Source organism: Wickerhamiella sorbophila (genome assembly GCF_002251995.1).
Source record: "Wickerhamiella sorbophila strain DS02 chromosome Unknown contig3, whole genome shotgun sequence".
Taxonomy (NCBI): Eukaryota; Fungi; Ascomycota; class Dipodascomycetes; order Dipodascales; family Trichomonascaceae; genus Wickerhamiella; species Wickerhamiella sorbophila.
In genome coordinates this window covers 1059314-1080436 of record NW_020194004.1, presented here as the reverse complement: position 1 = coordinate 1080436, position 21123 = coordinate 1059314, and the positions used below count along the sequence as shown (strand labels likewise).

General features: G+C 51.8%; 16 protein-coding genes across 16 annotated transcripts; 9 read left to right on the top strand and 7 right to left on the bottom strand.

Annotated features, from left to right (window-relative positions):
- Positions 1-154: 154 nt before the first annotated feature.
- B9G98_02475 (tRNA pseudouridine synthase 4) lies at positions 155-1069 on the top strand (the record flags this gene model as incomplete). The annotated part of the gene is made up of 1 exon (XM_024809032.1): positions 155-1069. One exon carries the CDS (start codon positions 155-157, stop codon positions 1067-1069), a length of 915 nt encoding a protein of 304 aa, XP_024664800.1.
- Positions 1070-1073: 4 nt separating this feature from the next.
- B9G98_02474 (Calcium influx-promoting protein ehs1) lies at positions 1074-2471 on the bottom strand (the record flags this gene model as incomplete). Its single annotated transcript, XM_024809031.1, has 1 exon — positions 1074-2471. The coding sequence occupies one exon, from the start codon at positions 2469-2471 to the stop codon at positions 1074-1076; it is 1398 nt and encodes a 465-aa protein (XP_024664799.1).
- A 64-nt stretch (positions 2472-2535) lies between these two features.
- Positions 2536-3501, top strand: B9G98_02473 (Replication factor C subunit 3; the record flags this gene model as incomplete). The annotated part of the gene is made up of 1 exon (XM_024809030.1): positions 2536-3501. The coding sequence occupies one exon, from the start codon at positions 2536-2538 to the stop codon at positions 3499-3501; it is 966 nt and encodes a 321-aa protein (XP_024664798.1).
- A 61-nt stretch (positions 3502-3562) lies between these two features.
- Positions 3563-4498, bottom strand: B9G98_02472 (hypothetical protein; the record flags this gene model as incomplete). Its single annotated transcript, XM_024809029.1, has 1 exon — positions 3563-4498. The coding sequence occupies one exon, from the start codon at positions 4496-4498 to the stop codon at positions 3563-3565; it is 936 nt and encodes a 311-aa protein (XP_024664797.1).
- A 103-nt stretch (positions 4499-4601) lies between these two features.
- B9G98_02471 (ADP-ribose 1''-phosphate phosphatase) lies at positions 4602-5021 on the top strand (the record flags this gene model as incomplete). The annotated part of the gene is made up of 1 exon (XM_024809028.1): positions 4602-5021. The coding sequence occupies one exon, from the start codon at positions 4602-4604 to the stop codon at positions 5019-5021; it is 420 nt and encodes a 139-aa protein (XP_024664796.1).
- A 1438-nt stretch (positions 5022-6459) lies between these two features.
- On the bottom strand, positions 6460-7374 carry B9G98_02470 (Putative L-asparaginase; the record flags this gene model as incomplete). Its single annotated transcript, XM_024809027.1, has 1 exon — positions 6460-7374. The coding sequence occupies one exon, from the start codon at positions 7372-7374 to the stop codon at positions 6460-6462; it is 915 nt and encodes a 304-aa protein (XP_024664795.1).
- Positions 7375-7396: 22 nt separating this feature from the next.
- Positions 7397-9240, top strand: B9G98_02468 (THP3 C2A9.11c; the record flags this gene model as incomplete). The annotated part of the gene is made up of 1 exon (XM_024809025.1): positions 7397-9240. The coding sequence occupies one exon, from the start codon at positions 7397-7399 to the stop codon at positions 8552-8554; it is 1158 nt and encodes a 385-aa protein (XP_024664794.1). The 3' UTR covers positions 8555-9240.
- B9G98_02469 (Ubiquitin carboxyl-terminal hydrolase isozyme L3) lies at positions 8556-9236 on the bottom strand (the record flags this gene model as incomplete). Its single annotated transcript, XM_024809026.1, has 1 exon — positions 8556-9236. The coding sequence occupies one exon, from the start codon at positions 9234-9236 to the stop codon at positions 8556-8558; it is 681 nt and encodes a 226-aa protein (XP_024664793.1).
- Positions 9241-10621, bottom strand: B9G98_02467 (Vacuolar protein sorting-associated protein 9b; the record flags this gene model as incomplete). The annotated part of the gene is made up of 1 exon (XM_024809024.1): positions 9241-10621. The coding sequence occupies one exon, from the start codon at positions 10619-10621 to the stop codon at positions 9263-9265; it is 1359 nt and encodes a 452-aa protein (XP_024664792.1). The 3' UTR covers positions 9241-9262.
- Positions 10622-10693: 72 nt separating this feature from the next.
- On the top strand, positions 10694-10975 carry B9G98_02466 (hypothetical protein; the record flags this gene model as incomplete). Its single annotated transcript, XM_024809023.1, has 1 exon — positions 10694-10975. One exon carries the CDS (start codon positions 10694-10696, stop codon positions 10973-10975), a length of 282 nt encoding a protein of 93 aa, XP_024664791.1.
- A 9-nt stretch (positions 10976-10984) lies between these two features.
- Positions 10985-12847, bottom strand: B9G98_02465 (Protein scd2/ral3; the record flags this gene model as incomplete). The annotated part of the gene is made up of 1 exon (XM_024809022.1): positions 10985-12847. One exon carries the CDS (start codon positions 12845-12847, stop codon positions 10985-10987), a length of 1863 nt encoding a protein of 620 aa, XP_024664790.1.
- Positions 12848-13186: 339 nt separating this feature from the next.
- B9G98_02464 (3'(2'),5'-bisphosphate nucleotidase) lies at positions 13187-14140 on the top strand (the record flags this gene model as incomplete). Its single annotated transcript, XM_024809021.1, has 1 exon — positions 13187-14140. One exon carries the CDS (start codon positions 13187-13189, stop codon positions 14138-14140), a length of 954 nt encoding a protein of 317 aa, XP_024664789.1.
- A 1992-nt stretch (positions 14141-16132) lies between these two features.
- On the top strand, positions 16133-16954 carry B9G98_02463 (hypothetical protein; the record flags this gene model as incomplete). The annotated part of the gene is made up of 1 exon (XM_024809020.1): positions 16133-16954. The coding sequence occupies one exon, from the start codon at positions 16133-16135 to the stop codon at positions 16952-16954; it is 822 nt and encodes a 273-aa protein (XP_024664788.1).
- A 228-nt stretch (positions 16955-17182) lies between these two features.
- B9G98_02462 (hypothetical protein) lies at positions 17183-17746 on the bottom strand (the record flags this gene model as incomplete). The annotated part of the gene is made up of 1 exon (XM_024809019.1): positions 17183-17746. The coding sequence occupies one exon, from the start codon at positions 17744-17746 to the stop codon at positions 17183-17185; it is 564 nt and encodes a 187-aa protein (XP_024664787.1).
- Positions 17747-18095: 349 nt separating this feature from the next.
- B9G98_02461 (Geranylgeranyl pyrophosphate synthase) lies at positions 18096-18983 on the top strand (the record flags this gene model as incomplete). Its single annotated transcript, XM_024809018.1, has 1 exon — positions 18096-18983. One exon carries the CDS (start codon positions 18096-18098, stop codon positions 18981-18983), a length of 888 nt encoding a protein of 295 aa, XP_024664786.1.
- A 43-nt stretch (positions 18984-19026) lies between these two features.
- B9G98_02460 (putative dolichyl pyrophosphate Man9GlcNAc2 alpha-1,3-glucosyltransferase) lies at positions 19027-20499 on the top strand (the record flags this gene model as incomplete). Its single annotated transcript, XM_024809017.1, has 1 exon — positions 19027-20499. The coding sequence occupies one exon, from the start codon at positions 19027-19029 to the stop codon at positions 20497-20499; it is 1473 nt and encodes a 490-aa protein (XP_024664785.1).
- Positions 20500-21123: the final 624 nt, after the last annotated feature.

Sequence of the window (21123 nt, the reverse complement as noted above, 5' to 3'; positions counted from 1 at the left end):
TTTTCCCCAGGTTTCAGTGGAACTGCGCTCGATATCACACCGTTTCCAATTGTGGGGTGGTTTTTTAGGATGGGCAACCAGTTAGTCAGGCCATTCTGGGATCTGATTTTATAATTGATTTCTGTCAGAAGCCACAAAAAAAAAAAGTACCGCAATGAACGGGGTGTTTGCTGTTGCTAAACCGGGGGGACCTGGTGGACCTACCTCTCAAGATGTTGTCGGTAAGCTGAAGAAGCTGTTTTCAAAAAGCCCAGAGTACCTAAACACGCTGAAAAGTGCACCCAAACCCAAGAAGCGTCGCAGAGGCCCGGATTTCATCAAAATCGGTCACGGCGGAACCCTCGATCCGATGGCTGACGGTGTGCTGGTTATTGGTGTAGGCTCAGGCACGAAGCAGCTTCAGTCTTATCTCGGCAATTGTACCAAGAGGTACAGTTCTACGGCGATGCTTGGACCCAGCACAACAACCTACGACTCTGCGGGAGCTATTCTGGGGTACTCCTCGCCGTCCGAGGTGGACGATGGTAAAGTTGAGAGCGTGTTGACCGAGTTTAGAGGCAAAATCCAGCAGCTTCCTCCCGTTTTCAGTGCTCTGAAAATGGACGGAAAGCCGCTTTATCAATATGCCCGTGAAGGCATCCCGCTGCCTCGAGCCATTGAGAAACGCGAGTGCGAAATCACCACTCTCAATGCCGGCAAACTGCGACAAGAACATGAATACAAGTTGCCGGAAAAGACAGCGACCCCAGAAGAGATCGCTTTTGCCAAAAGTGTGACTGGAGACGACCTCGAGACAGGACAAGCCAAGATCGGGCCTGTTTTCGACCTGTCCTTTGATGTGTCCTCAGGCACCTATATCCGCTCGCTGATTTACGATATCGGCTGCGCCCTAGGTACCCAGGCTCATATGGTCAAGCTAACACGAGTCCAACAGGGCGACTGGGAGCTCGGGAAAAACGTGCTGCCTCTTGATCTGTTTGACAAGCCGTATGAGGAATGGTGGCCAGTACTGAAGGAAGTGTTGGAGGAAGGCCCTAAACGAACTTATGATGCAGCAAAGTGTGTATAAATATTTACAAGAATAAAAAGAGCATAAACAGCAGCAGCAGCCATGGTGGGGTCATACGATGAGCGGCGTCCTCGAAAAACACCGCGCCAGGATAGCTGCAAGTCACATACCCGTCGTCACTCATCGAACCATACGACAGATTGATCATATGCTTGTTTGGACAGGAGAACCCCAGACTAGCGGGACAGTCCCGCACGAGGTCGTAGCATAGCTCTTTGCAAGGCAGAACTTCTTTGTAGGGGCCAGGGTCAATGTACTTGTTGATTTCAGGGTTTCGAGATTGACCCTTGGGACGAGGATGGAGATAAGAACCGTTCGAAGACCAGTCGGCGCATCGCGGAACTGTAATGGCACACAGCCAGTTACGATACGAACTATCGCAATCACCGCATGAGCGCAAAACCGAGTACCGATCATCCAACTTGCCCTGGCATAGCTCCTGTTCAAGCGATTTCGAAAAGTTTTCATAGCGTTTTCTGGCCATATTGTCATAAAACATAGTGAGCTCATTCACACTAAACGCCGAAGCATTGCCGGGCACTGCAAACGCCATTTCAGAACAAAACGTCATGTTGTACACCAATTGGCATGAAAACGATCCAGTCGTAGAAAACGAGGCCTGACCAAGGCTAATCCCGCCTAATGGAGGGGGCGAGGCAGATGAGTTCAGCTGGGCATTAGCATAAGTCAAATAGGCCACATACTCTGTACTGTGATTCAATCCGGGCAGCAGGTACTGTGCTCGTGTCTGGTGCTTAGTTCCTCGGTTTGTGTAGGACAAATCCGCATTCTTTTGGTTCAGAAGCGGGCCGTTGTTATGAATTGCACAGTAAGATCGATACAGAACGTTGCTCGTGTTGACCAAACTGGTATACAGGGAGATCTCCAACGAGTCAATCGTAACGACCGGGTTCGAGTCACCCCAATCTTTCAGCAAAACAATATTGGTGAGGTTTTCTTGCAACTCCGTGAGCGGACTCGTGACCAGGAGCGAGTTTGCAAAGTCCGAATCCACGAAAAACAGATCCGTGACGGTCTCATTGAGAGCATACGACGCCGACGGGCCTACTCCGAGTTCGTAGGTCCAGGAACCCTCGCCTTGGGGGGCGATCACTTGGACAACATCAAGGCCTCCGGCGCTATAAGTAACCAGTCCACCTTCACCGCTGTATCGGGTTTTCCCCACAACCAGTTCCAAACTCTTGTAATTCTGATCCGGTTGTGTGCATGTCGATAATGAGAGCAGACTGTCTTTAAGTTCCGGTGGAATCGTATAAATATGAGTGTCATTCGCACTGATTTCGGCCGCAGCACCCAATGGAGAAAGAGTCAGTATGCTCTCTCTTTGAAATATATTCAAATACTCAAAGATTTTCGTGAACGTAGCGTTCCCTTCATCCATTTTCAAAAACTCTTCCGCTGCCTTTGAATTACGTCAAGACGCCCGATTGAGTTAATCATCTTTAATGGACGACAACCTTCCGTGGATCGAAAAGTATCGTCCGGCGAGCCTGAACGACGTTTCTGGACACGAGGGCGTGATCAAGACGATCCGCCGGTTTGTGGAGAACAAGCAGATCCCGCACTTGCTCTTCTACGGCCCTCCCGGCACGGGCAAAACGTCGACCATCGTCGCGGTTGCTCGCGAGATTTACGGGCCAAACTACAAAAATATGGTTCTGGAGCTGAATGCGTCGGACGATCGTGGCATTGATGTCGTGCGCAATGAAATCAAGACGTTTGCGTCCACGCAACAGATCTTTTCCAAGGGGTTCAAACTGGTTATTCTCGACGAAGCGGACGCAATGACCAATGTTGCCCAGAACGCTCTGCGGCGGATTATTGAAAAGTACTCTGCTCACACGCGGTTCTGCATTATTGCAAACTACACGCACAAGCTGAACCCGGCTCTGATCTCGCGCTGTACGCGGTTCCGCTTCTCGCCGCTGACTTCAGACGCGGTTCGTTCGCGTTGTCAGGACGTCATTGCTGCTGAGAGCATCGCAATCACCCCCACAGCATTGGACGCGCTCGTCACACTCGCACATGGAGACATGCGTCGCGCACTCAATGTTTTGCAGGCGTGCCATGCTCGGGTTGAGCGGGGCACCCCGATTGACGAAAAAGATATCTATGATTGCGTGGGCAGCCCTGATCCACGAGACGTGCAACGAATTCTTACCTCGATGCTCAAAGAATCATGGTCTACGGCCTATGATGTTATCACTACGCTGAAACGAGACAAGGGACTGGCCCTGGCAGACATCTTGCAGTGCTTGACAGACGAGGTTATTACATTAGAACTGGACCAAACCGTCCGCGGAAAGATTCTGAGTGGCATGGCCGAGATCGAATGGCGACTGAGCTCTGGAGGAACCGAAAAAATCCAAACGTCGGCGCTCATTGGCGTCATCAACGAAGCAGTGCATTAAGCATGATAATAAAACTTTATGTATAAATATCGCCCTTTTGGTTTCCCTTGTCTTCTTCTTTTTATAGTGCTGCCTGAGCGTCCCAAGTATACGGTATGCCTTCTTGGCTGGCCCATTCGCGGCCCATATGCAAAGCAAGCGCAGCAGCTTCTTGGGGGTTGGTATTAGCGTGTAGGGGTAGCAGTGCGCGATCATTGAGAGGATCACAGCCATTGGGATTCAGTTTTGATGCCGTCCAGCCCAGACTGTACTTCTCCTCGAGCAAGGAGAACGGCAGCAGAGCAAGACCTCTTCGGAACTCTTGAATAGCCCGTTTCGCCGCCAGCGGCGATTCCCGGCCTCCGTGGAGCATGATTCGAATGTTGACAACCGCAAGAACCTGGTAGCACATGCCTGCAATGTCTGAATCGACGCTTTCGAGATATGTGGCCATCTTGGCCAAATAAGGCACTAGAGTTGACCAAGACTTGACATGGAGATCTCGATTGACTACCTTTTGGGCCCGATCCTCGAGATCGAAGGCCCTAATAAAACAAATTGCGGAATCCAGTCCTGCAACGGCTGCCTGGTGGTGCTGTCGGTTGCCCATCGCGGCGTCTGCTTCGTGCTTTTTGCTGCGGGCCCGCTCTACCCAGTGGTGCATCTTCGATCGCAGTGCCTTGTACTTGGGATCATCGTCAACAGGCTTTTGTGGGGGGTACTTTAAGATCACAATCCTGCGTTTGGGCTCAACGGGCTTTTTTAGTTTGGAGTCAAGAGACGATGCGGACAGGCTCTTGCGGGCAACTTCTCCATTAGTTGCCTTCTTTTTGACAGTCGCCCGCACACCTGCCGTCGATGCTGCAGGCGTGCTCTCGGCTGGTTCCCCGTCCGCACCTCGTTTGGGCTCCAGATCGAACTCGGACGGAATTGTCGGGCTGAGCGGTTCTGGTAGCTCCCAGTCACTTGGTAAAGTGGGGCTCAACATCGGTGGCAATATTACCCCGTCGGCTGTCATCTTCTCGTATAGTGAAAGGTTGTCACCAAAGAGGATCACGCTTCGGTGCTGCTGACTTAGAAGAGGGGCCCAAGCGGGAAAGCAAAGAGAGCGGACAAACTGAATGATTAACTACATCAAGGGGGATTTATTTGCGGCCAAGGGCATTTTGGGCCATGCGTGCAACTGCCACGGTGTTTGGGGAGGCGGAATTGCCCTTGTGTTTAAGAAAAAGTACCCGCATGCCTATAAGGTTTACCATGAGTATTGCATGAACAAGTCGCCGAGCCAATTATTGGGAACATGTTTGTTAATTCCTGAGCGGGATTCGAACGTAATTGCGTGCTTGTTCACTAGCGACAACAGCAGCCAGCAGGAAATCGTCCGCTATACCCGTGATGCTGTGCGAGATCTGGTTCGCCAAACGAGCAACCCAATCAATATTCCGCAAATCAACGCGGGCATTTTCGCTGTTCCGTGGGAATTGACCGAGCAGGGGCTCAAAGAGTTCGAATCGTCTACGATCAACGTGTACGTGCTGTGAACATGCGTAGGCAAAGTAGAATACATAAGAGTCACACTGTCTATAAATATTACCTTCTAAAAGTATCAATGGAGCCGACATAGCTGAATCCCTTGAAAGATTGGAATCGTTCCTCGCCCGGCGGACTCACGAGCATCTCGGTGAACTCGGCACTGAAGTTTTCCGCCAGCACGGGGTCGGTGACAATAGGCTTGATGGGCGGATCGAGGTCGGGAGACTTGGTGTCGATTTGTTTCCAGTTCAGTTTCCGGAAAAACCTGTGCTTGCGGATGGTATCGATTTGTTTGGAACAGAGGCGGCGTTCGGGCTCTTTTCGCAACAGTCGGATCAGCAGATCTTTGGCATCTGCAGACAGATAATACGGTAGAGTCAGTTTCTGTTTGGTGATTTTGTCGATGATTTTCTTGTGATTCGTGCCGGTGAATGGTGGGTTGCCGGTGAGAAGATCGTACATTAGGGCCCCTAGCGACCACCAGTCCACTCTGGAGTCGTACTCTTTCCCAAGAAGGATCTCGGGCGCCATGTACTCTGGCGTGCCCAGCAACGAGTTGCAGGTTGATCCGTCCTCGGCGACTTTTGACAGCCCGAAATCGGTCAAGAGCAAGTTTCCCGACGCATCCAGCAGGCAGTTCTCTGGTTTCAGGTCCCGGTAGACAACCCCGATGCTGTGGAGATGGCACAGAGCACACGCGATCTGTGCCACATAAAAAGCGGCAACATCTTCGGAAAGCATGCATTCGGTGGCCAAATGGGTGAAAAGCTCTCCGCCCTGAGCGTACTCTAACAACAAGTAGCATTTTTCAAAATCCTGGATCGCATAGTATAACTTCACAATGTACGGATGGCGGACTGCCTCTAAAATGGATCGTTCCGACATTGTTTGTTCCAGCCGGCGATCCTCGACTACAATGCTGCATTTTTTCAGCTGCTTTTGCGCGTATAACTTGCCCGAACTGCGGTCCCGAGCCAAGTACACTTTGCCGTACGCCCCAGCACCCAGCACTTTCAGCTGCTCAAAATCTTCAGGAACTTTCCTCTTGTGTTTGTGCGAGTAATTGTGCAGCAACTCGACCTCGTAGGATTTTCCAAGCCGCGCGGCCCGTGGTGTGCTGCCAAAAATCGCGCTGGCTTCGATTTCTGGAACGGCGGACTTGCCCGTGGGAATGCTGATTGGCGGAGTGCTCGCGGAGTCCGCATAAAGGACACTGTCCGCGCTCTCCTCGTCTAGATCAAAAATGGCTGCCATGAAACCAACCTGTAGATTCCTCTTTGATGCGGGTTTGTCAATTCTATTCAGCGTTTTCCCATTAGGTAAACTCGAGCGATGCATCGCCAAGCGAACCTGCCGTTTAGGTGCGGGGAAAGCCGTCAGGGACCAGCGCCGGCAAACAAAAGTCCAATTGGTGAAACAGAAAAAGCCCATAGCTAGACAAGCCAGTTAGTCGCTAAGAAACGTGCCAATAAGAGCTGCTTGGTGGGAAACTTTGACAAACGGCTTCCCGCCGAGTTTCGTCCAGCCGAACGCGAACGACTCGGTGCTGTGAGCAGCCTCAAGCTGCCACCCTCCTGAAACCTGCTCGGCCCGCAGAATGCCGTGGTACGGTTGGCGCTGGAGATCATAGAGGTCCAGCTTGCTGGGAAGCTGATCCAAGCCCGCGCTGCAGGCCAGGCTCGCTAAACGGCATGCCATCATGTCTTCGCCAAACCCGGAGCACACAGCGGCAATGCCTTTGTCGACATCACAAGCAGCGCCGGGAACTGCGGCCGAGCCAATTCGCCCCGGAATTTTCAGAATTGATCCTCCCGAGCTCGAGCAAACCGCGATTTCCGTATCCGTAGCAACTATAACCCCAATTGTGTCCTGGTAAGGGGCTACCTGCTCGCTGAGTTTCTGCCAATACTCATGGGAGCGCTGCTGGGACGCAGTCGCAAGTTTTGCTTGTTCTAAACCTTGCGAGATCGCATACTCCGCTGCGCCTTGGCCAGCAATAAATAGAGGTCGGCCCAAATCCGTCTTCGGCAGCTCAAGGTGTTCCAGCATCTTGTGGGGGACCCTGATTGGATTGCGTATACCTTTCACAGATCCGACGCTAGCGGACACTTTGCGGCCGTTTTTAAGCCGCACAATACACGCATCGCACTCAACTTCCCCGTCGCGGTTCAGAGAGCTGCCCCGTCCTGCGTTGGTTATAGGGGAGTTTTCCAGTTGGATTGCGATCTGGACCGCCAGCTCGGTAGGATTCTCACATTCCATCGGAAGTGAACTCAGCACATCCTTCATCAGCGCCAATAACAGCTTTTCTGTGCGCTTTTTCACCGGAGGCCCAGCCCCCAATAAAACCCCTACGATCATTTTACTAAGTAGACTTTCCCAGATGAGCCTTCCCGATAAATTGAAGAAATTTATAGTACGCTGCTACAACGATGTTCCGTCGGAAAAGCACCCAATCATGGAGGTTCAGCTGAAGGAAGTCGTTACGAATGCGATACAGTCGGGTAGGCAGTTTGAAATCGACTGGGATCGGATGGTGCTACCTATCCACACTGCACACCTAGTTGCTGATACTAAGCCTTTAAAGCGGAAGCTAGAGGAGAAAGCGAGCAAAATCCAGTCGAAGAAGGCACCCACGAATGGGACACGCCGGCAGCCGACCAAGCAATCGGAAGCGGAGTTGCGAAGAAAAAGATTTGCGACAAACCAACCGGCGCTGTATATTGACGAAATAAGTTTGGAACCTGTGGTGGGGAGGTCGAAGGCGCTTGAAAAAAGCTACTTACGACTGACAGGAACGCCGAACCCGGATGTTGTACGGCCCAAGGCCTATTTGAAGAAGGCTATCAAGCATGTGATGGATCAGTACACTTCCAAGGCAAGGCCATACCCGTGGGTCGCGGACCAATTGAGAGCCATTCGTCAGGACCTGACGGTGCAAAGGATCCAGGATCCATTTGCAATCAAGGTTTACGAGCAAAACGTTCGGGTCGCACTGGAAAATAATGACATGGGTGAGTATAACCAGTGCCTGACCCGGCTGAAAGAACTATATCAAAACGATCTAACATTCACTTCCCTGGAAACAGGAGAGTTCACGGCGTACCGCATTTTTTATTTATTGTACACCAACAAACTCGAGGACATTGGCAGCATCATTGCTGGGTCTCAAGGGTGTACTGATGAAGCAGTTATACACGCAATCAAAGTCGTTAACGCGCTGGTTGCTGGAAACCGGGCATTGCTGTTCAGTCTGTACAGGAGTGCCCCGAATTTAGGCAAAGCCGCGATGAAGCAGGTCGTCACAAGAGAGAGGGTTATCGCGGCAGCAGCCATGACAAAAACTACAAAGGGAACAATAGATTTGAGCTTTTTCAAAATAACTATGGGATTTGATTCAATTGAGCAAGTTAGAGCGTTCTTGACGGCGTATATTGCCCTAGAGCCGACTCAGGACTCGGTCGATAGTGCTCAGCTGAGTGGAGCATTCGAGGAAGCCAAAAAGAAGGCTTACCAGGTGGATATTAAAGGACAGATTTAACTTAGCGGGGGACTAAGGCGATCATCGAAAAACTGTTACCAGATTCTCTTTGCATAAACTCCTGAATGACCTTCAGGCCGGCCGGACAGAGCACATCCTCACCGTCCAATTTACCCCGGAAAACAGGGCCCTTTCGCCGGCCATCCAATTCAACAAGCTCGCCATCCTTGGCCGCTAAGCAAACATAATGGAACTCGATCTCGTCAGTTGCCTCTGGCGCTTCCGTTTCTCCTTGGCCAGCCACAGCAGCATGAGCATTTTCAAGCATTTCGCTATTTTCGAGATATTCTGCCCGTTCTGCGAGCGACAAGTCTTTAGTTTCCGCCACAATCTTGGCCGCTACAGGGCCCAGACTGTTGGCAGGCACAACGTTCGAAATAGCATGTAATAAAGCCATTGTGCCACAAGAATTCACGATAGTCTGTTTATACCATCTCGCTCTCTCTTCGTCACCGCTGAGCGTGTATTCAGGCACTTTTGAGTCCGCTTCCGAACGGTAGGCTTCGTAGGCTGGGGAAATTGGGAAGACCAGCAGCACCGCGCGGACCGGGCGGGGCAGAAACGCCAGCATTTCCGGATCCAGAGACCAGATGTCTTGAAATTCAACCCCGCTCACGTCCAGTAGCCCCAGCAGGTTGTTGAAAACGTCGGGGTTGCACTCCAGCGGGACAAAGTGCTTCATGATTACAAAAGATGATTTTTTTGCGACTAACGATGAATATATGCAGCCAAACGGCGGTACTCGTGGAGCAGTTCACGGACTTCGCCAATTGTGAGTTGGTCGGCGTCAAGATTTAAAAACTTTGAATGCACGGCGGGTTTCTTGCGGGGGCTCGGGGAGTCACGCTCTTCTCGCGGCGACTCGTTTTCTCGTTGGAATCGCGAAAGCAACGCAGAGTAGCCCGTGGTCAGCGTTGATCCCAGGGTGCTATTCCACAATGCACCTCTCCAGCGGCCCCCGGCGTCCTGCACGGGCATCTCGCCAAACGGCGTAATGTCGATGCCCTCGGGCAGCTCCGTAAACACCCAAGTGTTGAGCAAATGGACTGCCGCCTCCAAATTCGTCAAGCAGTAGTTGTATTCTCCTTCTAGTGCCGAGGCCCTGCGGAACCGCCGCATGTATACGGTGTTGAGCCAGAGGTGGGGCACGTTCGATTCGCACAGGACGTACAGAAACGCAGGCAAAAGAGCATCAGCACTCACATCGGAGGCATCCAGGGCGGCGACAATTTCCCGGTGAGTCTGCACCAGCACGTCCAACTTGGCCAGAGGGGTTCTATCGCGGTCGATGCGGGAGAATATTTCCAGAGCATGAGAGAGTTTTCCTCGAACCTCAAGGGGAATTTCACTATGCAATTCCTCCGATAAGCTAGGATGCGCAGAAACGGTGGCTATGCGGGCCTGCAATCGGCTGTTAATGACCCTATCGCTTCCTATAGCCGGATCAAACAGTTTTGTGTACAGGATACCCGCAAGCTGTTGCTCGGCACCGTCCATGAGCCGTTTTAGATATCGTTTTCGGCGATTGCGAGCTGCCATCTCGTCCGGCGAGAGCAGACGCACGTTGGAGTCGTCTGTAGGATACAGTGTCTGTTCAAGCTCTTTGTAGAAAGACTGAAACAACGTGGAGAGGTCCGGGCCGGCAAGCGGGGTGGAGTAACGAGGCTGTTGAAGAGCATTGTTCACAAACGAAGCAACTGATTGAGTTACAATTGAAATGCCCTCTTCGTCGTGTCGCGAGCCATGGGAGCTCTGGGAAGTGACACTGGCTGACCGACTTTTGCTGCTCCGCACAGAGCTCGCATCAATTGCTGCATTTTCAGCCTCGCCATGCTGCGAAACTGAACCAGACACAACGGGGGGTGCCGGTTTGGACATGGCGTTCCCGATCGGCGAATCAGCAAGCGGCGCCGGGAAAACCCTCTGCGCGGCCTCTGCCTCATCGTCGTTGCCAGTCGAATAGTTCACATTAACGTCTCCTCCTCCCCATAGCCCAGCCAACGCCCTATCGGACCGCGGTCCATCGCTAGGTCTTCTGGCTGGTAGCTGCAGCCGAGAAAGATCCATGCTGACTCAATGAAGCGAGGAGCGAGCTTAGCTTTCGGCGATAGGGAGGTCGCGAAGCGCCTGGCGACCGAAATGGGCCAATTGCAGCTCACGGACAGAAGCGATCACACATTTGACGAGGCCGGTTACATGCAAGGCGTGCAAGCGAAAGGCTTCGAGGTGGTTGATTCGCTCGCATGTGACGATGCGCCGGAAATTGAGATCGTGCCGTCGTTCTTGAAGATCCCCAAGGCAATTATAGACCACCCACCAAAAGCATTCTACCAGCGAGAGAGCCAGGCGTTGATTCCCTATAGGCCCCCGCCTGCACAAGCAATCGAGGGCGATGACGACGACGATGTAATGAAAGAATAGTTTAATTATTTAAAAGGTGCTATCCTCGGCCCGGGCAAACATAACAATCTTCTTTTTGCCCTGCAGGGCCCGCTGGAAATCGGCATCTGTATTTATAGGGTAATCACTGAAATCTTGGCGGGCATGGAGCTGCGGTTTAGCAAACCCAATGCGTTCCTCGATTTTCTGATAAACTTTTTCGAACGGCAAGCCGGCGGGGATCCGAATCGCAACAAGCTCATCGCCATGAAACACTTTGATCTTGACGTGTTCGCCAGATAGACCTGCACTCTGCGGCCGCTGCGGGCTCGTGGCCGTGGCCGTGGGGGACACATCCGTCGAGCTCTGCTGAGCAGACGCGGTAGTGGGTGTGTCATTCTCAAAGGTCGTATCCGGACCAGCGTCTACAACCATTTCGGTACTGTCTCCGCGAGTAGTTGGCGGGTGGGGCATCTGGGAGGTGCGGGTGTCGCTTTCGATATCGCCCTCGCGAAGAGCAAAGAGCTGTTGGATCAGGGGCGAGCGTGAGATATGCGGAGGCATACGAATAAGATTGCGAACGTACTCGTCCAAATTAGCTCTTCGTCGTGACGAAATCGAGTGAGTGACCACGGTCAGAGGACCAGGCATAAACGGTAAAGTGCGGGTCCCGCCAGTGCGGCCAGACTCTTCAGGGAATTCCTCCAGCAGCTTGATTTGGAAGTCATAAAAATCTTGGTAATACCGGCACAGGTTGCGGAACATACCATTCGACATTTCGGCAACAACCAGGTACCAGTACCTGCCCCCCGTCATGGCGAACCGCTCGACACCTGCCCGTACTACGTAAACACCAGGTTGACTAGTGGGCGGAGCATAGCTTGCTGTGATCGACGTGCGGACCATATTGCTCAATCGAGAAGAGTCGTGGCGCATATCGCCTATGTTTGTTGAAGTGGCCCGCGAGCGGGAGCCGTTAGAAATTGACCGCGCAGGGTACTCGGTCATTGCCTGGGCGTAGGGACCGCGGCCCCCACCAGCGCCTTGCTCGAACCGACCAAGAGGAATACTAGAAGCCTTGTATTCGGCGGCTCTTCGCTTCCATTCTTCAACTTGCGGCACGCCAGCGCGCCGAATAGCATCCGCCACATCAGTAACCACCTCGTCGGTTCCGACCTCCCGTAACTGAACATACGAAACAGGAATAAGACCCGGGCCACCCAACCTACCAATTGGCTTGGCCACAAACCACTCTTCGTTACTCTGGGCAATAATCACAATTGACTCGCCTGACTGGGCCTCCAGCTCGTCGGCTCTTTCTGCCGTAAAATCGTAGAGCACAACGCCATAGATTGCTGAGCTGGTCCGGCTATGCGGCTGGTTGAATCCAAAGTCGGCAGCGTGGTTATTCTGGGGCGGGGCACCAATAATTTCAGGACCAGTGCCATGGATACCCGCTGGCGCCTCAGGTATACTGGCACCTGGGCTGAAAGTGTTATGGGTTGTGAAGGACTGTTTGCTGCCTCTGGATGTGCCTCTGGACATTCGAGAATCAGAAAGACCGCTATCGTTCCGGGTGTGGCCAGAGCCCATGATCTGGTCGTGAAGCGCCTCAGTGATGGGACGGGTAGGAATGTGTTCAGGCCGTTGGATGACCTCGAAATATGATATAGGTACCAGCCCACTAGAGTTTGTCAATGGGTTACAGGCAACGTACCATTCTGGGTCGTCCAAATCAACCACATACAGAAAGTCCTCTTTGGAGAAGCCGAGCTCGTCTGCGTTGCGGGCCTTGTAGTCGTAGAGCGCACGAATAATCAGCTTGGGTGTGATCGTAGCTATTTCATTCTTCGAGTCTCGCTGGCGGTGGTGCGACAGCCTCTTTCCTTCGCCCTTGAACAGCCCCTTGAGCATCTTAGGTAACCTGGCTTGGGTGGTTAGCCGTCGGTTTATACTGAGGCGCCTGCAATGAAAAAGCTGCATTAAAGCTGTGATGACCGTGTGTACAGCGTCCAGCCCATGGCATTATTAAATTTATTTTGTTAAGCTCTAAAACAAACCATTCCCCCCCGCCGCCGCTTCGCCTGCCCTTACCCGTCGCTCGCTCCCCCACGCAATAGAAAAGCTGCTTAAGTAACTGGGCTCCCCCAGGAGCTGGTTTTTTTTCTTTTCATGCTAGTCTACGCTGCTGCCGTAACCGTGACTATTTTCGCCTGGCTTACGTATCGAACGCTCCCAGGTAATAATTTCGACATGGAGCTCCAGGTTGCGAAACAGGCAGTACGCACGGCATCTAAACTGGCCCACACGGTTGCTCAGCATCACATTTCGTCAATCTCTAAAAGCGACCAATCTCCCGTGACGGTGGCCGATTTCGGGGCCCAGGCGGTGATCATTTCCGCTCTCAAGCAGGCTTTCCCCGGTGACCCCGTTGTCGGCGAGGAGGACGCGGCTGCTTTGCGAGCAGACGACACGCTTGCCAACAAGGTATGGGCCTTAGTTAAAGAGGCAGCTCCCCATGACAAGAATTTGAGCGAGCGGACCAACTTATTTGCTGCCATTGATGCAGGAAACTATGCCGGTAGTGCCAAGGGCCGCCAGTGGGCTCTTGACCCAATTGACGGCACCAAGGGCTTTTTGCGCGGCGGCCAGTATGCTGTGTGCTTGGCCTTAATTGTAGACTCCCGCGTCGAGCTAGGCGTCATTGGCTGCCCCAATCTGGGCCCGCGCGGCGGTCTTTTTTCTGCCGTCCGAGGCAAAGGTGCATTCTGGGAGCCGTTGTTTGAGGAAAGCACGCCGGAAAAGATCTCTTTCCGTCACATTGAGTCTACCAAAGATGCGACTTTCTGTGAAAGCGTCGAGAGCGGCCATTCAGCCCTCGACACCCAGCTCAAGATTGCCCAGTCTCTGGGCATCTCGAATCCGCCAGTGCAGATGGATTCTCAAGCGAAGTACTGCTCCTTGGCCAAAGGTGATGCCGATATTTATTTACGACTCCCCGTTCGCATGGACTACGAAGAAAAGATCTGGGATCATGCGGCTGGCAACATCCTGATCACTGAGGCCGGGGGCGTTGTCACAGACATGAATGGCAACCTGCTTGACTTTGGCAAAGGCCGAACGCTCAAGGACAATAAGGGCGTTATCGCTGCTGCAAAGAGCATTCACAGCGACGTGCTGAAGGCAGTGCAGAAGGCACTTCTGTAGAGGCCCAGAGCAGGCAGAATAGGCACTAAAGATCACTGGGCACTCTCAGCGCCACATAGACCTGTAGGTTGTCGTCGGCTATTTGATTTCCGCTCTAAACGGCGTGCGTTTATTTTTTTTTCCAGTACGTGCCCCAGACAAGGATAGCGCATATACCCTAGCCCCCACAGCCCAGAGTCAGGGCGAGGGCCAGGCGTTGCTGCTGGCTGCTCAACCAAGTCCGTCAAAATAAACGAGAGCCACATAACAATGATAGACCGGTCAGATCAGAGTCGGCGGGCGCGATCCCAAACGGACAGCTATGCCGGCGACACAGACCACACCTCAATTTCAAGTAGCCAAAAATACGACTTAAACACATAAATACTGTGGTTTATTGCCCATTATTCTGCTGTTGTCAAGCGAACCTAACACCGCATACGCCAATTCTGCAGAGCAATGCCCTGGGCAACTGAAGAATTTCTGGTGGGAGGATTAGCGAGCTCGAAGATACCTGGAGGCTGCCGGGCACGTCAAACGGTCAGAACGGTAATGCGATGTTTGCACAGCATGGTTTGGGGGCCCTCAAATTCAAAAGAAGAGCAAAAAACGCGTGTTTCACGGCCTACAAAATAATTATTTGGCCTAGGCTACCCCACATTCTCACAATCGACAACCTAGGCGCGTGTGATGCATGCACTACCGTCTTCCGTGCCGGCCGATGCTGAAACCTAGTAAACCTGGCTGACTCATGAGGGCCACGGTCCCTGAGAGTCAAATTTGCATGCACCTGGCAGATAAAACAGCGTATCTGGAAATTGGCGACGGAAATAGAAGGGCCGGCGGGGTTTTGGAGCGCACCACACATCGCAGAGGCACACGCCGGGCCCAGTCAACACAAGCAAGCCGCCGTTTCGCCCGCTCCAATGCATCTGGCGGTCCCTGAAAAATCCTGTAAACGGCAGGTCGGGCATTCACGGGTAAGCAAGCAATGCTCACGCCAAACCTCGATCGCGAGCTTAACAAGACATAACCAATTGCAATTGCAATTGCATGCTATTTGAAAACTATTCGTGCGAGCCTGGCGCCCAGCTCAGCTCTGTCCCCCGCAACTCAACCCCCAGGGTAACCGCTCAAGGACACGTACAGCAGGGTTGTTCGAAACGGACCGCGATGACTAACCCCGGGGCGGCTGTAGATTCACGTGGAACGCCGAGAGCGGTTTGAAAAGTAGGTGTTGTAGAACGTTAGAGGGCTTGCTTTCTCCGAGGCAAAACAAAAATCTCACCGCCATTACGCCCAGGCCAATCAAACTGGAGCCCCACGGCCAGGGCATCGCTCCCGGTAACCGGTGCCTCCCGCGCTCAAACCTGCCCCCTGACGGGAATATCGTAGTACATATGCAGATCCTGCAGGCCAAGTAATTTGCATCGTTGCCTGCACTTTCATAAGCTCTACCGTAAATACACCTTTGCCGACGCAACCCGTCAAGTATTTTGGCTTGATTTTGTTACCATATTTCCTTCACGACTTTTGCGTTTGCAAATTGATTAAAGGAACTTGAGCACTGTTTGACTGGTGAATTAAGTTCTTTTTTCTTTTTTTGATTTTATTTTACTTTTCGTCCCCCGAGGAGACGTTGTTTTTTTTTATCGGCTTCGTCTTTGGCCCGTGTCATTGATATTAAGTTAGGACTTTTGTCTGGTGTGCCAACGAGATAAAAGTTATTCCTTTTGGTTGTTTCTTGCCGCCAAAAAAACCCATCTCTCCACATATCTGCCTAAGGCCGACATTGCTGTTTTTGGGCTCCACCACCAACGCGACAAACAGTATCTAGAACTGTTGCGACAAATCTTTTCAGTTAATTAGTTGACACCAGGTCAACTATACATTTTATTCTACTTCCCGAACTCCGGTCTCTTTCGCCTAGGCGTGTTTGGTACCAGAGCCCGTTCACCTTGCTTGATCAGGTTTTTTTCGCAACTTTAAACTTTGGACTATTTCATTTAAATAATGGTGTCGAGTGGTGCTTCGTCGAGTATATCGTCAGAGGCCTCTTCCGATTCCATATCACCGGCGGCGAAGTTTGTGCCCATCCGACCTGCCTTCCGCCCATTGCTGCCCAAGCCCTCCCCGGCCACAGGCTCGGAGCCGACAGTAGTGCTAAAGTCACATTCGCGGTCCACGCCAAAGCTGATGAAAAAACGCAAGTCCGACACTGGACCTCTAGCAAATACAGTTGCTCCGTCCTCGCTTGTGTCTAAGCGCCGCAAGTCTCCGCCGCCGAGCGGCCTGGTCGACCATTCGCGGCCCCGCCGCAGGAACACCAGCGATTCGCGGAGCGACGACGACGATCTCTCGTCAAAAGAGGGCTCAGCTTCGCCGATAGACTCAAAGGGCCTGGTGTCCCCACCTCTCACGGCGTCGGTGTCCTCCTCGACTCTGTCGATGCTGTCGAACAACGACGACTTTGACGGCCTGCTGTACTCGGCCGCAGCGGCCAAAGCCACCCTTAGCGGTCTCTCAAAAACCAAGCCGGTTCTAGTGCCTGCGTCGCCGCCCTGCTCCGAGCAGTCAGACATCAAAAACGCCGACGTCTTGCTGACGAGCACCACCACGCTTGATGCGTTCATGGAGCCATTGCATGATTTGACTCTGGACACTGCCCACCAGTCCTCACTGGCATCGCCCTCGGAACAGTTTGACGCTCTCGAGGGCATCAACTTTGAAGACCTTGACGTCGGAGCGTTCTTGGTCCCGGATCAAACCAACGACGCCGACGCAAACGGCTTTGATCCCATGGAAATCTTTGGTCCCCGTTTGGATATATTTTGAGTCGGGGCCCGCGGCCGTCCCTTCCTTTATTTTATGAATCATGAAAAAGAAAAACAACATCCCTACCAAATCTCCATCCAACAGCACCAGCACCCAGCTTGCTGCGTTTGTTTTTATCTCCTATTACTATCTATTCTGGAGTCAGTCACCGGTCGCTCTCTGTATAATTTATTTTGTGCGACTTGCATAGAAATACATAACGTTATTAAAAGTGACTTGTCCGTCCTCCTACCTTTTTAAACGCTTCAATAAATCAACGCCACTTGTTCGTGGCAGTACGTCCTGGATGTAGTAGATCAAATGGGTGGCTAGCAATGCAATGGCGTTGGCGCCAAAGTAGGTCCGGTCGAACATGGTGAGCGACGAAAACAGCAGGCGGAAAAGCGTCTGGTAGAGCATGACCATGTGCCCGCGGTAATTTTGCCTGAACTCCAAGTAGTTTAGGGCTAAAAGGAACGGCTGCGAGGCAAACGGGTAGCCGGACACCGAGCAGGCCATCATGGACACAATGCCCAGCACGCAGAGCACTAGCAAGTACGATCTGGAGTTCCGATAGTACATTGTCTCGAGCCACGAGCTCGACGACAGCACATCCGGCAACGTCACTATGAAGATAATCAGTCCTCCGCAATAAAACAGCGACCCGAGCCGCCAAGCGTCTCCGCTCAGTATGCGGGACATCTGGAAGACCACATGCCGTTCAGAAAGCAAATTGAGATTCACGCTAGCCGAAACTGCACCAAGTAGAATCACCAATGCACTCGTTACTGGTGGCCGGTGTGCAAAGTCCATTCTCTTTAGATGAGGTCGGTGGGTTCGCTCTGACACATCAGGCCGGAGGTTGGCGGTCGCTTGCCCGGGGATAATGGAAAGTAGGGGCAATTAGTTGGAAAGCCGAAATGATTCGTCGTGTTTGGGCATGTATAATTGAGTGACGAGCGAGTCGTTGAACTGCGTGCACTGTGAATAGCAGGCCATGCCGATATTGACGGATCAGGAAAATTGTTCAAAGATTTCCTGGCAGCATCGATTTACATGCACTTGGTTATTTAAAAAAAACAAGATCATAATAGACTGAGTGATTCAGATCAAATGCATTATGCTGCCAACGACGCCATCGCTACACTGACACATCACCGCGATGCCAGGTCCACCCGATGCAGTTAATGGCATGGAAGATGTAGTGACTGCGCCGTTCAAGTATTTGGAAAAGGCGCCCGGTAAAGATTTACGGAGCTTGCTGATAAACGAGTTCAACAAGGCGCTCGAGGTGCCACCCGAACCTCTAGAGGTGATCACCCGGATCATCAAAACTTTACATACCGCCTCCTTACTTGTTGACGACGTCGAGGACTCTGCGACGCTACGTAGGGGATTGCCTGTCGCGCATGCTATCTATGGGATCCCGCAGACCATCAATGCCTCGAACTACATGCTTTTTGTGGGTCTGCAGGACGCCCTGACGCTTGGCATCGACGCAGTAGCGATTTTTACCGAAGAAATTAAAAACTTGCACATGGGCCAAGGCATGGATCTGTACTGGCGTGATAACTACCACTGCCCATCTCTTGAAGAGTATATCCAAATGGTTCTAAACAAGACTGGGGGCCTGTACAGAATGGCAGTGCGTCTTATGCAAAGCCAGAGCTCGGAGTCGATTGATCTCGTTCCCCTAGCCAATGATCTGGGTGTGTTGTATCAAATTCAAGACGATTTCCTCAATTTGCAGAGCGCCAAGTACACTACCAACAAAGGCTTTTGTGAAGACCTTACTGAGGGCAAGTTCTCGCTGCCAATTATCCATTCGATCAGAAGCGACGAGACCAACAGCGAGCTCCTGAATATACTGCGTCAAAGAACAACAAGTATGTCGTTAAAGCGACACGCTCTGGAGTACATGGAGTCCACGAACAGCTTCGAGTACACGCGCCAACTGATGAAGCAGTACGAATCGCAGGCACGTGACCACATCAACGAACTGAATCTTACTTTTCTACACGATTTAATTGACAAATTAGTTCTCGTTTAGTTGCATTAATTTATTTCACTCCCCCCCTCCTCGACGTGACGTAATGCCTAATCCTGCCGGCGCGCTTCTACGGGCATTTGACAACCCGCAATGGCAGTGGCTGTTGAGATATTTGGTAGTTGGATTTGCGATTTGCATTGCAGCCTCTGTGGGTCTCGGGGGTTACTCCGGTATGGGGGTTCCGCCCATGTACGGTGATTTCGAGGCGCAACGACATTGGCTTGAAATTACGCAGCATTTGCCGCCCAAGCAGTGGTATTTCTACGACCTGCAGTGGTGGGGACTCGATTATCCTCCACTAACTGCCTACCACTCGTGGGTTCTTGGCAAAGTTGGGTCCTGGATCAACCCGGAATGGTTTGCATTGGACTCTTCAAGGGGCTACGAAAGCGCAGCCCTGAAAGCATTTATGCGGCAGACAGTGCTCGCTTCAGAGGCTCTAACCTATCTTCCAGCAGTCTTTTTTTATTCTTTACAAGCCAGGGAGCTTTTTGATCTGCCTGTGCTTGACTGGGCCCTCCAGCTGGGCACAGTGCTACTGCAGCCTACCTTGTTGTTGGTCGACAATGGACATTTCCAGTACAATTCTGTGATGCTTGGACTTTTTGTGTTCAGTCTTTACTTTTTAGGCTCAAAACACCTTGTGCCAGCCTCGATTTGCTTTGTGTCTGCAATGTTTTTCAAGCAAATGGCTCTTTACTATTCACCGGTTATCTTTTTCGCAATCCTTGGCTGCACCACGTCAATTAGGCCGCTGAATATCAAATTCGGCTCACTTGTTGCAGTAGGAACCACAGTCATTGTAACCTGTCTGCTGCTTCTGTGCCCATTCTTGCAGAAAGACCTGCTAGCTCAGCTAGTCATTCGCGTCTTTCCCTTCTCCAGAGGCCTATGGGAGGACAAAGTGGCAAGTTTATGGTGTACCGCCAACACATTCATCAAATTCAAAGTGCTGTTTTCCGATGCTCAATTGCGACAGTTTGCGTTGATAGCTACACTGGTTGGTATGTCACCTTCCTGTATCCAAGCATACCGTCGTCCTACTAAAACGGTTCTACCGTGGTGCTTTGCCTCTTGTTCCTGGGCTTTCTTCTTATTCTCCTTCCATGTCCATGAAAAGAATGTGCTGCTGCCATTGATGCCTACGACATTGCTGTTTTTCACCAGCGATCAAACCACCCGCGCAATGGTCGCCTGGATCAACAACGTTGCCTACTTCTCCATGTGGCCGCTCCTGAAACGCGATGGACTGGCCTGGCAGTACTGTATTGTGGTGATCTTGTGGAACTATCTCTTTGGGCTGTGGAAAGCCCAGCCCACTCGCATATTTCACCAACTCGTCGTGGCCGGCTCGTACGCGGCCATCGGACTTGTGTGCATCACTGAAAAATTTGGCCTCATGCCAATGCTCGACAAGTACCCGGACCTTTGGACTGTGGCTAATATTACTATCAGCTTTGCATGCTTTGTTTACTTCTGGCTCTGGCAAACTGTGGCCATGCTCTTGACTAAATAAATATATCAGTAAATGTGCTCTGCAAGCGAATCGCTTATCGTCTGATCTAGAACGGCGAATTATCACAGGGCTCTGTTCTTCTGCGTCGGGCCATTTTTGCGAATAAAGAACTAGTCACTATTCGCTGGTTTTATCCGACGGGTGGTTTGAATATGAAGAACTTTTTTGCCCTGACAAACAGTTATCCACCACCGTTAGCTTATGTAACCCCACCAGCGGAACGGGCGGGGCAGCCGACGCGCACGCGTAATATCTCTTTTTCCAAACTTTAATACCTATAGCGAAAAGATAAATAGCCCTTCTATCATTCGGGGGGAGGAGACTCGCTGCTGATGCGGTGTTCAAATAGGAAACGACTCGGTCCTGGGTAGCCCTCGCTGACTTTGGCACTCCAGTAAGTTAATCTGCGCTCCAGGCTTTCCTGCTGACGCTCCAACTGCTTGCAAAGTTGATCTAAGCGCTGTAATGACGCCAACTCCTGGTGTGGGCTTTCTGTGTCTGTCGAAAGACTGTTTTCGTCGTGAGCCAGAGGCAGGTTCGGTGTCGAATTATGGGCAATAAAACTGTATCTTTTCGATAATCTCATAGTGGCTGTGACAGGTTGCTACTATCCCAAACCTTGTT